Here is a 13711-nt window from a genome sequence, read left to right as displayed (position 1 = left end):
GATCCTTGGATGCTGATGAGGAAAACAGAATCACTGGATGAAATTATCCTTCTAAAAGAGCGTGTCATGCTGATGATACAACGTTTTTTACAGCACAGCTACACCTCAAACTCAAGCTGCCAAAAGAAAATCTTGTAATCAGGGTTTAGCAACTTCAGTCGGTGCTGTGAAACAACTCAAAAAAAAGCAAAGAGGTGATGTTCTGCCACATTTGAATCCGAGGCAACGCTTTCATTTCACACACACACGCACACACACACACACACACACACACACACACACACCAGTTAGCAGTGTTTGGAAAGCAAGCACGGAGCCCTGACATCAGCATGTAACGCACGTCTGACGTGACACGGCACGTTATGATCACAGCGCTGAAAACAAGACGGTCTGCTATGTTTCGTGACAGGAGGATGTATTTCCTCTAACTCCCGTACGTCTGGAGCCGTCTCGTGCTGAAGCTCTGTGAAAGGTCATGCAGGTCAACGGACGGGTCGGTGGGCTGTCGGGACGAATGTGAACTTTATCCATCATTTGTGCGTGTGCACATTTTGGCGCGTTTATGCGCATATGTTGCCTGCGTCTGCATGTGTGTTTACTTCTCAACCTTGCTGTGGCGTCTGTCAACAGAAGTGTTGAATCAGTCTGAGCTGTGCTACTCTGCCAGCTCCTAAGGAGCCCCCGGACACACAGGCTCTTAGGCAGCCTGGCCATGCAGACAGCAGCAGTGCCATCCCATAACAGCTCTGCTAAGCCCTGGACCAGTCAAGAGGAAGTCTGATATCATGAGAGCAGGATGAGCCTGGTCATTAGCCCTCGCTGGACTAGCTCGAGGCAACTCCCTTATCCGAAGCCAAAATTTCAGAGCTTCCAAGTCAACAGATTTGAGCCAGTTATTTCCTCAAATTTTCACTCAGCCAAGGCGAGCCGTTTCGCTCAGACTGCAACTCTCTGAGGGACTGAGAGTCAGTCAGTTCTATAATTAGCTAAATTAACCTAATAAGTATTGTGGTGTAAAGAAGCTTCACACTGAATCCAAACATCAGGTCATTCAGGACAGTTCAAAATGTCTCAGCACTCATTTTTACACATGAGAGGGAGCAGACAGGTACGTCGACAGCACAGTAAGACCAGTTAGACCGCATTGCTCTTTGATGAATAAACCACTTGAGAGTGATTTTCCGGGCAGATGTTTGAGCGTGATAGCTTGACTGGAATCATAATAGGTTAAAGGACCTGAAGGCCAGGCTGCCCTGAAACCACTTTTCATTTACAGGACATGTGAAAGGGATACGATGAATGACTGGCACGCAAATGAGCCATGAATGATGCACTAGGAGAAGTGTATGTGAGAAATGGGAACCACAGAAAAGACATTTTCTAAAGACTGAAAAAGTTATTTTGATGGCACTGATCCTGCTCAGTACAAAATGTGGGTCTGGGAATTTAAGCGTTTTCTAGTGTTGTATAATCGTTCATAAATGGAAGACAATATAAGCTAAAAGCCAGAGATTTAGATCAAAACTGCTTTGATAAAAGAAGAAACTGCATTCCTGAAGTAGACGTTTTCCCCTACAGGGAGAGGCGACACGGTAACAATGTGAGACGTCTGCCAGAACAAGCACCTGTTGGTAACAACACACTGGCGGAGCTTCATAGCCGCTCTCGCTGTGGCCAACAAATCCAAAATAACTGCATTCCACACATGATCATCATTCCCAGATAAACCCTCAAGCAGGACACGCAGTGACAACAATGAAGTCATTTGTCAAAGCAGTCTGAGAGATATCGAGCAACGTCTCACACCGTGTCATCGTTACCGGTTTCAACTCGTCGTGTAATGAAACTATAATAACACATCATCCATGCTGACACTTCAGAAACATGATCTGCTGCAGTCAAATGCTTTCCAGTGTCTGGATGAGATGACAAACACATAGTCCTTACTGAAGCTGTTTGAGTGAACCCTGGAAAAATGACATCTGACGGAGCCAAAACCAAAAGACTACAGGGATTATTTGTCCACTCGCGCCTCAGATGTTGCAGGGGTCGTTGGGGTCAAAGGGTGAGGGGCAACATGCAAGAAGTGTTCTAAATAAACACGACATGACCAGGTCACCATTCCTGAAGCAGGTGAGGGTACGCCGCTCTACAAAGCAGGACAGACAGAAAACCTCTCCACTTAGAGAAGAGAGAGCTTTTCTTCACAGCTTCTCTTCAAGGGCTCAGTTCATCTGTAGCAAGGCATCAAGGGAAAGCTGTTCGAATAATCTGCCTTGCCACTGTAGGGCAGGCTTGGATGACAGATACTAGCGGATACTCCGGCATCACTGCAACGTCAGGATTGCAGTAAGACCCGTCCTTCTGCTTACTAGTTTAAACAGTGAGTAATGTGCATGTGATCTCTTGAGTCAGTCTGCTTGAAGACTTCAGAGGTCCGGCGACGGGAAGGATGCTGCCAAAAGCCTGAGAGCAAATTTGTCACTGCCAAACACCTGACAACCAAACACACACTGACAACTGCAGAGAGTGCACTTCTCATTTCGGGCGCAGGGGGATTCTGCAATTTGTGTCCTGGGATTGGCTTATTAGCAGAAAATAAGAAAAAGCCTTCATGAGCAGAATACTGAGAAGGCGGGATGTCAAAACAGATACAATCAGCGGTCACTGCGAGCTCACGAGCATCCTCTGCAAAGGCAAAATATCACCAATAAGAGCTGCGAGCCGAACACACTGAAAGCAAGACGTCCTCCCCGTGTCCTTGATTTTTCATAAAGATCAGGCCCTTGAGCAAAAGCTGCGGCTCCGGATGCGTCGGCTGGCTTAACCGGGATGAGATTGGACCAGATCAATAACCTGTTAGAGAAGCTAAGGAGCAAAGCAAGCTAAATTGGCGGGGCTGAGATCCTGACACCCATGAATTCTAATGAGGACACTCGGCGAACCTCATCTCCACGGAGCATGACATCTCACCATGCAGGGGAAGGAGTACACAGGACGCATTAATAACACGGTGAGAAAATGGCTGCCTCCCATGTCGCAGATCAGGACGAATGCATCTTCACATTGACATTGTGTCAATCTCTGCAGCCATTTGTCTTGAGGGGATGTCATCCAGTTTGCCGATGTCTGCGCGGCATTAAACAACCCCGCTTATGAAAACACTCCAACAAAAGTTTAATTTTATTCAAAAGGACAAAGAAAGACATAAAATGAGCAACGAGGAAGCTTCTGTGATCACACATGAGATACGCTCTCTCCTCAGCGTCCTGCAGAGGTTTGGCAGAAACCTGCAGCTCTGAGAGCAGAAGGGGCCACAGCAGCAGCTGGCTGAGTAGGTGGTTACTGCGAAGGTGTGTTACGAGGGCGCCGGGCTTTATATTCATCTGATATGAGATCTTGTCATGGGCACAAGCAGAATGGGCTGAAATCGATTCGAGGTGGAGCACCACGACTAAACAGCTGAGTGGGCTGCGCTGGCAGAATGAGTATTGACGAAGGTCCATCAACGCAGGCACAGCGCCAAGTATGAAGTACCACAGCCAACCAGGAGATTGAACTCTGAGATTGAGTCTCTGCAACGATTTATTACCCAGAGTGTAAAGAAAGGTCCCAACTGGAGGCACAGAGCGATGCACAAGTCCACGCTAAACAGACGGCCAATCCGTCTGTTCTCTATCCTCCAGAATAAACTCCTGGGATCTATGGGAGAATGAATCCAAGGAAGTGAAACCAGCGCTACCGCCGCAGACTCCTTCAGTGTCACAGAAAAGAGCTTCAGTGAGGAACATGAGCAAAGTGACACATACTCGGAATTCAAGAGCATGCTGTCCTCCTCCATGATTGTGTTTGGCCTCAAAAGGCGACCAGAAGTGGAAACCAATTCAGATGTGCCTTAATTTTTCATTATCATGCATGCTTACACACACACACACACACACACACACACACACACACACACACACACACACACACACACGGGCAGCTCGCACAGACCTGCAGACATGATTGGAAATACTGGCTGTGTGGTAAATGCTGCCTTGATGAACAGGAGGCAGAATCATTTCAGACAGTCTCAACAGAGAATCAATACTATCATCGTGATTAATGGTAACAAAATCATTTTCATTGCTGATATTATCGTCGCGCTCTCATTTTCTTTGTCCTGTTGCTACCTCCAAAATCCTCTTTCTCCCTCTATTTCCTCTGCCTCCTGTTGTCGGCCCTCCTCCCTCTTTGACCCCATTTTCTTTTCTCTAAACCTGTTCATCATTTCTTTTTCTCCCCTCCCAGTTTAAATCCAACGCACCCTTCAAAAGAGAATCCTTCTCAGGAAAAATTATTTCGAGGCAGCGATGTGCCAGCTGCCTCTCCTCTCTGTTCCCGTTATTGCCTCTGCTGTAACACCGCGGGGATGTTCCATACAGAGACGGCCAGAGACAAAGTCCTCAAATAAGCACTCCACAGAGGGCAGCGAGTGCATCTGGAGCAAACTCGGTTCAATCAGCTATCAGATAATCTAGCCCCTGTGTCCCTCGCTGCACATCTGCACCTGCGTATTGATTCATAACAGTCAATTTCCTTCTCTGTTTCCCCTTTTGAACCAAGTCACTGTCTGCTGCTCACAGCGACACAAAAGGCACAATTTCTTAGTTAATTGGCCTGTGGCCAGTCTGTCCTCAAGCCCATCGGGGGTCCGATGGAGGTGCATTCCTGCTAAAAGCACACTGTCTTCATAACCACTCTGGTTGTGTGATAGCAGGTCACTTCAGCCCAGCTACCCCCCGCTGTTTGTCTCAGACAGGAGGCACTAACACTCCTTATCAGGAAGTGGGTGGCAGCGGCAGACAAGAGGGAAAATACCAAGGCAACAGTTACCAAAACAACTGCATCGCCATCACTGTGCCAGTCACGGATTTATATTCTCTCAGCCAAGTTTAACCTGGTTTAATGCAACTGCCAGAGATGGATTCTAGCTGAGCGTCACACACAGCAGAGGGATGGTAATCATTGTTTTTCTATAGATTTTAAATGGAAAAAATGCCTCAGCTGAAAATGTAATTTTGCAGAGAGCGGGAAAGTGGGCTGCTGCACATACCTTTTTACTCACTATCTTTCATTTTCAGTTGCAAAAATATTTTCTGTACTTCTACAAACGGTGGTGATCAGTGTCAGCAAGAAACAAGACTTTTAAGTGAGGGCATGGCAACATAAGATCGCAGTGAAAATCAGCTGAAGCAATGTGTGCCTGTCAGTAAAACCAGGCGAAAAATAAAAAGCGTGAGCTGTATTCAGCAGGGGAGGTTATCGTTCCTCATGTACATGCTCTCTGTTATGCATATCCACTGTTTGGAAGCTGACCTCGTCTTATCTCAGAAGGGATAAACAGCTGCAGGGATGGCTCGCTGTTGGAGAGAGACCAATTAGGAGTCAAGCTGAGGAAAGGAGGGCAGGAGTGTTTGAGAGAAAGTTTGTGTGTGCTCGCACATCTCTAAAGCACACCTAACGGCAAGAACCTGGAGACGCTGCCGCCGCTGACGACACAGCGTGACCATTCAGCGAGCGGAGAGGCAGCGCTGGTGAATCAGCACGCACTCATCTCCGCTGCCTTTAAACATGCCTGCCAAGTCATGGTGCCTGCCAGTGAGAGGCACGGCTCATTTGAAAATGCTATCTTTGCTGCTGGCCTGCTCATTACCGCAATGCGGCTCTATGGAAGGAATTAGCAAGGTAGCATGAAGCGGGATGCCCATGTCGCTCAACATCTGGGGCAGATTTGGGGAGCTCTGATGGCTCCAAGTCTGTAAAAATGATTCAGGAATCATTGAATGAGGAATTATACTGGGCACACCTTCACTCCTCTTCTTCCATCATTAATCCCCCCGACTTTGCCTGTCACGCTCTGCAGGAGAAGGAGGAAGGCAAAGCAAGACAGGCGGAGGCAGAAGTGTAAACCGCTGTTAGACAAGGGGAGTGGACTGGGAGATTGTTAGGCGGAGCAGGGCTGTGAGCTGCAGGAGGAGAGGGTCACCCCAGGGAGGAAAGAAAAAGAGTGGAAGAGGCGTGCTTTGGTATTCATAGCAGCCGCTGCCGTCTGGGGGCCTCGGTACGCCCGTCGCTCGCACCGTCGTCCCTCGCTGCTGACGGGCTGGCAGGGCGGAGGGCGGAGAAGTGTGACAGGTTTGGGGAATGAGCCGGGAGAGCAGCCAGTGGGAGGGGATGATGGGTGGATGTCACATCAGGTGTACAGCTGAGATTCGCATATGCTTAAAAAAAACACACACACTCTCACAGGGAAAATAGGATGCTGCAGAGAGAGGAGAGAAGAGCGGCGCCGGTGAAGCTCTGCTTGCACTTGGAATACTGAAGATTCTTCGGCAAACCGGCTATTTCATTAAAAACTGCCGACGTCTCTCTGGGTTCTCGTGCACTCAAAACGTGAAGAGAAAGGACTTTACACCGCTGCCTAAGCGGTGTGGTTACAGTGAAATTTCCACCCTCTCTAAAAGGTAAATTCGAAGACGAACATGGGCTTCACTGCAGACATGACAAAGGCAGTGACTGGAACAGAAGTCACATTTACCGTGGGGAGAGGCAGCCGCAGAACCTGAGAGATCCTGACAGCTGCTCTCAGCTGGTTTAGAGCAGCTTAGTCATAGAAGCCCTGACTGCACCGAGGGGGGAGGCACATTAACACAGGCTGTGCGCTCGCTGCTCTGCTGCGCCGCTGATGGCAAACATATGAAATGTTAACTTCAATGTGACAGCATCAGCAAGACCAAAAGGGAGGAAAAAAGTAGCAAATTAGCACATGATGTAAAGGCCGCTAAATCCACGCTGTGATAGAAAGTGGGTGGGCTTGTTTGGCGATGTAATTTTTTTGTTTTCCCCTGAAAAACGTACAACCTTGAATGCGTCAACACTGGATTCTGAAAGCAGGAACAAGTCAAATAACCAAAGACATCTGATTTGAGGCTGAACCATTTTTCATGCTGTTGGGGAACAACTGACGAGGTCTTGAGAAGCTGCAGCATTTCTTAACTGTAACGTCTTCTGTACATTTACTGCCAAAGTGACAATTTGCTGCTAACCTTTTCCTCGACTGCGCTCGCATCCACCGTCAAACACTCACTACGCACCCACGTTTCTTGCTCTTTCTTCTCAGCATGCGGCTGTTTATCACTAGAAGGAGACTTGTTTGAGAGAAGGCTGCCGGCAGCAAGACAAAAGACTGCTGAAATAAAACACGAGAGCTGGGAAATCTGACTTCAGAGCGCAGACGACAAGACGACTCCGGTTGCTCTGATTTTCTCTGACCAATCATCGGACTGCAGTGTTTCTAGCTCCACAGTTCAGTCCTGGATCAGTGTGCGAGGTATCCCAACAGAGGGGGAACAAAAAAACATGACAGGATGGAGCGACTCTACTGTTCCCATTCACAAATTTTGACGATGGAAAAGCGAAAACAGCCACTCGGCTGAAGCGCTGGAGGTTTTCTGCTGACGCTCTACCATTCGCAAACTACAGAAGTCGTAGATTTGGAGACAGCAGGCACTCCATTGAACTGCAACATGAACATGTAGAGCTGCATTGATAAACTGATGAATCGATCGTCACCAGCATTTTTTAAGCAGCAAATTTGCCGGCTCCAGTTTCTCTAATGTGAGGATTTGATGCTTTTCTTTGTCATGCATTATGGTAATATTACGACTGTCGTTGTGAAGACGTCCCCTTCCGTTGTGGGAAATTATGTTGACTTTATTCACCATTTTCTGACATTTTATGCACAAAACAATTCATCGATTATTTGAGGACATGTCAGGCAGGTTATTCAAGTTGCAGCCCTACTACAGAATAAACATTTGGTTGGAACACACAGTCGCTGTCCTCAGGCGCTCGGCCCAGCCTCACGTGCTGAATGCAACAAGTTCTGCGACAGACTCGGGGGCTTGTCGAAAGGCCTTATGGGAAATTAGAATGTAACGTAAACTGACGCAGACACAAAGCAGGCTGGAGGGAAAGCAGGTACATCGAGAGGGTAAATTAAAACCCTTCATCACAAAGCAGCTCCATGGACGCACTGAACATCACAGCTGGTGAAGTATAACAGCGTAAGAGGATCCGAGGAGGAGACGAGGGTCCACGGAGTCTGCTGAAGAAAGCCTCAGAGGTGGAATTTAAAAAAAACTAAACACACACTGCAATTATCTCTCACTCGATTATTCACGCTTATTGTTAGCCGGATTCCTTGCGGCATCATTTATCTTCAGGATCCTTTTCTGGACTCTTTAGTTGAAAAAAGAAAAAACGACTGCGTGCTGGAAAAGAAAAAATGAAAACTAAGAACTGCCTGTGAAATTTTCATAATTTAGTGTGCGTATCACAACAAAAGCCAGAGTGAGGCACCTTCAGTTATCTGCAGCTCATTTTCCTAAATGAAAATGGTAAATAAAAAACTCAGCTCGTTGTTTATCACCTTTAAGTGGAGTGTGATTGTGTGAAATTACACGTTTTTGCTGTTCATTTGTCACTAGATACTGTCGGTATGAATACTGTGTGCTGCGTTCCTGATACACGCTCAAAATAAAAATGCTTCTCTGTAGTTAAAAGGCTCCTGGGGATTTTCAAGACTCTTAACTGAACCTCATTCATCCATCCATTTTCTATGCCACTTATCCCTTTCGGGGTCGCGGGGGGGCCGGAGCCTATCTCGGCTGTCAATGGGTGGGAGGCGGGGTACACCCTGGACCGGTCGCCAGCCGATTGCAGGGCACATACACACAACCAGTCACACTCACACTCACACCTAGGGGCAATTTAGAGTCACCAATCAACCTAATGAGCATGTTCTTGGTCTGTGGGAGGAAGCCGGAGTAGAACCCACGCACGCACGGGAAGAACATGCAAACTTCACACAGAAAGGCCCGACCCAGGAATCGAACCGGCGACCTTCTTGCTGTGAGGCACGCGCACTACCTGCTGCGCCACCGTGCAGCCCAACCTCATTCATCTTCTGAATAAAAAATTAATATTACTGAAAACAAAAATATGTATAAACACTTCACTTCTTCCTTCAGCTGACATCCATTGTGCCTTTGTAAAGATCTTACACAGCTTATGTTCGTATTAATGATGATATATTATGTTTCATATTGAAATCAGTGGGACCTTCATATTAAGACAAAAGAGCTTCAGACATAATGCCACAACATCTTAGCATTAGAGTGCATACTTTTACCTATATTTTAAAATTTTACTCAATTATTACTTCATCCTTATTATCATCATTAAGCAGGTTTTGTTCTTTATATCTTATTTTACATTCGATTTTTAACTGTTCTCATGTGAAACGTGGGATGTCTTTACTATATAAAGTTTATTATAACTGTTACGTATCAGTCATTTTTGCCATTTCATTCATATTTTTTAGTAATTGCATAATGTTGATGTGTGTAACTTTATGGGGAAGAACACGTAACACCCCAGTAAATACTTGGATCTATGATAAGAGTTTTTTCCGTGTAGACTTTGCTCTCAGAGAAGTAGTCATACAGTCACTGGATAGCACTGTACTGTGAACCCAGGCCATCTCAGTATATCATTATCATCATATATCTTTCAGGGGAGGAAAAAGTTTTGAAATCTCTCTTCTCAGTTTCCATTACAGGCTTGATTTGTGAATCAAGGGTGCTGTGGGACTTGAGCGCTAAATGGTCCATCCATTAAGCTCCATGAGGCAAAAACAAGCAGATCCAAGTCTGTTTACAGCATTAATCAATGAGCTGCCCACTCGCAAGTCTCCAAGCTGCAATATAGTGTAGTATCTGCGATCACTATGCTTCTACTCTCAATGGCCCCCTCAAGGTTACTGCCTATTGCCTCGCTCCTCTCCCAGGATGGGAGCTGCATACTGAGTGCATCGGCTGGGCTGGAGCCAGAGGACCGCTCGAGACAAACTTCTGTTTTCTGTCCTGACTGCATGGGAGAAGTGTCGAGAAGTCTCAGTGAAGGCGCAAAAATCAAGTTTGGTTTAGGAGCTGGAGGTGGAATCAATGCGTATCACTAAAGGGAGTCTGGAGAAAGGTTGTGCAGTTTTGTAAACATTCGTTAGATTTGCTCCGAGAATAAAGAAACTTGTGAAGAGAATGAGAAAGTATGCAGCACACTGGTGATGACTGGGAGAAAGGTCAGCAAGGCAAATATAGTCAGAGTGAAATATGGAATAATGGTGCAAAGGAAGAACATAGCAGAGATGAGGAGGACGGGCGAAATGTGATGATGAGGCAAAATCAGCTGAGGGGAGAAGATAAAGTGAAGAAAAACTAGGCAGCAAGGAGAGAGAGGAGAAAAAATCCAACATGGAGTCAAACTGAAACTCAGGCTGGTGTCACAGCAAGTCTAAGGATGTATTTCAACTGGACACACAAATGTCACCGAACTCCAAAAGTCCACCGCTCTTTATCCTCACTCTCAATTCTGCAATCTCACGAGAATACAAGTTTACATCCACACCGGTCGGCTAACATCCGATCTGCCCACCAGCCACCTCATCTTGGCACGGAGCAGCTATCAATGATGGATGAGGCGTGAATTAATCATGAGGAGGGGGACAGAGATATAAACACACAGTGAGGCCCCGAGGGGAGCGGGAGAGCGCGGCGAGCAGCCTGCATGCGTCAAAACGTGGCTCGAGCATCACTTACCATGCAAGTGACATTCAGTAACACAAGGTCAAGCGAACATGGCGGGTAACGATGTGACCGCTGTGGCACTGATGCACTTTTCACCAAACTTGATTCTATTGTCCGAACGCGAGATTAAACATCGGAACCGACAGAACATTATCAAACCCAAACCACCTCCACTTTAAATGAAAAGTTGGGCCTCACTGAACTGAACGCTGGAACTTAAAATCTCTGTAATTGTGTGACAGTCATGGTGCCGAAGTGTGCAGCCAGGCTGGCGTAGCATCCTGGGGATTTAAGGAAATGGACCTAATTGATTCAATTAGACTTGGACTCACCTCGATGCTGCAAGCGGGCCGATGCTGTCTAAGCTGACAAGGCAACCATTAACAAATCCCTGCTAAGTGTTGTGCAAAGCGCCATGCTCAGCAGTGCCTCTATCAAATCTATCCATCCCCCCCCCCCCCCCCCCCCCCACACACACACACACACACACACACTGTCACTTCTGTCCCACAGTTTGACAGTCAGTATGTTTTGCCACATTTAACACATTCAGCGGGCACGTCTGTGAGCCTTGAAGACGCTCAATCCAACAGACGTATAAATCCACTCATCACATGAAAGCATGTGCCTCCATGTGTGGCTGCATGTGTGAGTGTGTTACCGCACCATAACCAGCTCAGAAAAGGACGGGCAACACTTGTGCATGGATGCAAAGAAGATTACAGACTGAGTTCAACAAAAGGGCTGCGAGCTTAATGACCATTCGTGCCTTATGTTACAGTACATGCAGAGCCGGCCACAATGGATAAGCACGTTTAAACACAGCATTTCCCTCACTTATCCTGATTGCACTGCTGCGGCGCTGTGGAAAATGTTATGTGTCCACAAGAATGTATAGGAGGCATGCAGATAGGTCATTTAGATATGCCTGAGCCAGCTGAAAATACCAAACTGACCTGTGCGCGAGCTTCCAAATGTGCATAAGACTCCACACACACCTGATCTTTCAACACGTTTCCCTATGGGCAAACAGGGGCCCAGCGGTGAGACTGTAGCCCCGAGCCCCTCTGATTTATTCATGACACCAGTCAGACCAGTCCTAACCTTCTCAATCTTCAGGTTACACGGCTGTGACAAACCATTTTAATGCACTTCACACACACGGCAGGGCTGGTTATGCATGTGGGGTGGGTGGTCGGAGGGGTGCAGGGACTCCTGTATGATTCAAAATAAGAAAATGGGCGCACACACACCTGGTTTCACTGTCTTCATGCGGATGGGCTCCCGAAAGTGGCGGACGACAGCCAGCGTGTCTCGGTTGGTGAGTCCGCTCACTGGAGTGCCGTTCACCTCCAGCAGCACGTCCCCGCTGCTGGGAAACCTTCCTGCGTGACAAACCAACGCCTCCGAAACTATGTGTCCGAGGTAGGGGAACTCTCCCAGCTCAGCGCCGCCTCGCACCTCGGCTACCGTGACCAGCTCCCCGGAACCCCCCCACGACACGGTGCACTCCTGCACTTTGGTGGACCAGTGCTTCTTCTTCTTCAGTGTCTTGGACATTGTTGGTGGCTCTTGTAAACCTGGAGGGGAAGTCCAAGAACGATTGTCCTTCAACGCAAAACCCGCTCCTGATCCTAAGACGCAATGACGCACGGGAAAATCATTGCAGATGAGAGAAGTTGAGGCAGCTTTCTTGTGTTATATTCCATTCCAGGGGAAATAAGTCTGTTTTCAGATCAAACTCACTCTGCTGATGGCCGATCCTTCCATTGAATTACTCGAGCATCACCTGTCTGCGACTGGGATGCGAGAGCAGCTGCGTCAGTGTCGCATTGAAGCGGAAAGTGCTGTTTCTGATGCCGGGGCGACTCGATCCCACACCCCACTTCACGGCAATGTGTACTTGGAAAAACAAAGCAGCGTCCCCCACGCCGTTACAGCCCGGTACTACAAAGCGGAATCCGGATCCTGCGAGCCCCGCTGTCGGTGCGCGCCGGAGTCCGCCAGTTCCAAACGCGTGGAGTGTTTATTCCACTTCAGATTTCAGGAAATTCCAGTCGTACTGATAACACAGACCAGCAAAGAGTTTAGATAAACACGAGAAAAGTTCAAAAACTGGTTTCCAGAGGGAGTAATTCTCCGCTCGGTGACAGCTCTTCATCCAAAACGACCGGAGAGACAACTTGTGTGAGCGCACCTGTCCTCCTCCCCTGCCCTCCTCCGCGGTGACATCAGCGAGGCAGTCCTTGGAAACGGGAAAACATACCTGGCCCTCCTCTGAACCGGGCGGTTATCTGATCCTTTCCGCGCGGAGAGCCCTGCCTCCTGCTCTCCGTTACGCGCTCTGCGCTCTCCTCTGCTTCCCCGGAGCCACTGTGGGGATTTTTTCCAACTAAAAACTACGCAGCAGCATGAAACAGACGTGATCCGATTAGGCTTCACTCCATAACTTTTTGGATCTTTTTCCGTGTTGATTTCCTGATTGCAGGGGCTTCTCTCCAATAGGAGACCGGGGGCCGGTCCTAAAGCCTCTCCATTGAACCAATGGTGAATAGCGAGGGGCGGCTCCTCTGTGGCTGGGAAGCGCTGGGTTTTGTTTCCATGGTGTGTTTAGCAAGGCGGAGTTCCGGCACTGGGACGCATATTTTCACGTGGGAAATGTTTATTGTAAGTTCGGGATGTTCCACCTACAGTTTGAGTCCAGTTTTCTCATGTTTGCACCTGTTTGGTGTTCATACAGTGGGCTGCAGCCGCCCCCCCCCTCTACGATTCTTGTGCATTATTATGTAGTTTGGACTCCATGAAATGCGTTTGGAGAGTTGCAGCCTTTCCTGCTGTCACGTTTGAGGCTCAGGCTTCTTGTCGGAGGCGATTTCTTGCGCTGTTCTGCCCCCTCGTGGTTGTAGAAGAGTCTGGCACCCTTACCCATCAGCAACACTGTGCCACTGAACCAAAAGATTCAGTTTCCTGCAGTAGCACAAATACATACATGGGTATTGTGCTTGAAAAATATTGTTTCT

General features: G+C 47.8%; 1 protein-coding gene across 3 annotated transcripts in view; it reads right to left on the bottom strand.

Moving 5' to 3' along the window:
• The window catches only part of magi3a (membrane associated guanylate kinase, WW and PDZ domain containing 3a), a 105102-nt gene extending 91961 nt beyond the window's left edge, over nt 1-13141 (bottom strand). For all 3 annotated transcript variants that reach the window (XM_070967818.1, XM_070967819.1, XM_070967820.1), the window contains exon 1: nt 11945-13141. In XM_070967818.1, the coding sequence (XP_070823919.1) occupies nt 11945-12251 (307 nt within the window). In that variant the 5' untranslated portion in view covers nt 12252-13141. The remainder of the gene's footprint in view (nt 1-11944) is intronic.
• Between the last annotated feature and the right edge of the window lie 570 nt (nt 13142-13711).

This window comes from Chaetodon trifascialis, chromosome 8 (assembly GCF_039877785.1).
Source record: "Chaetodon trifascialis isolate fChaTrf1 chromosome 8, fChaTrf1.hap1, whole genome shotgun sequence".
Taxonomy (NCBI): domain Eukaryota; kingdom Metazoa; phylum Chordata; class Actinopteri; order Chaetodontiformes; family Chaetodontidae; genus Chaetodon; species Chaetodon trifascialis.
This window is presented reverse-complemented; position numbering and strand designations above follow the sequence as displayed.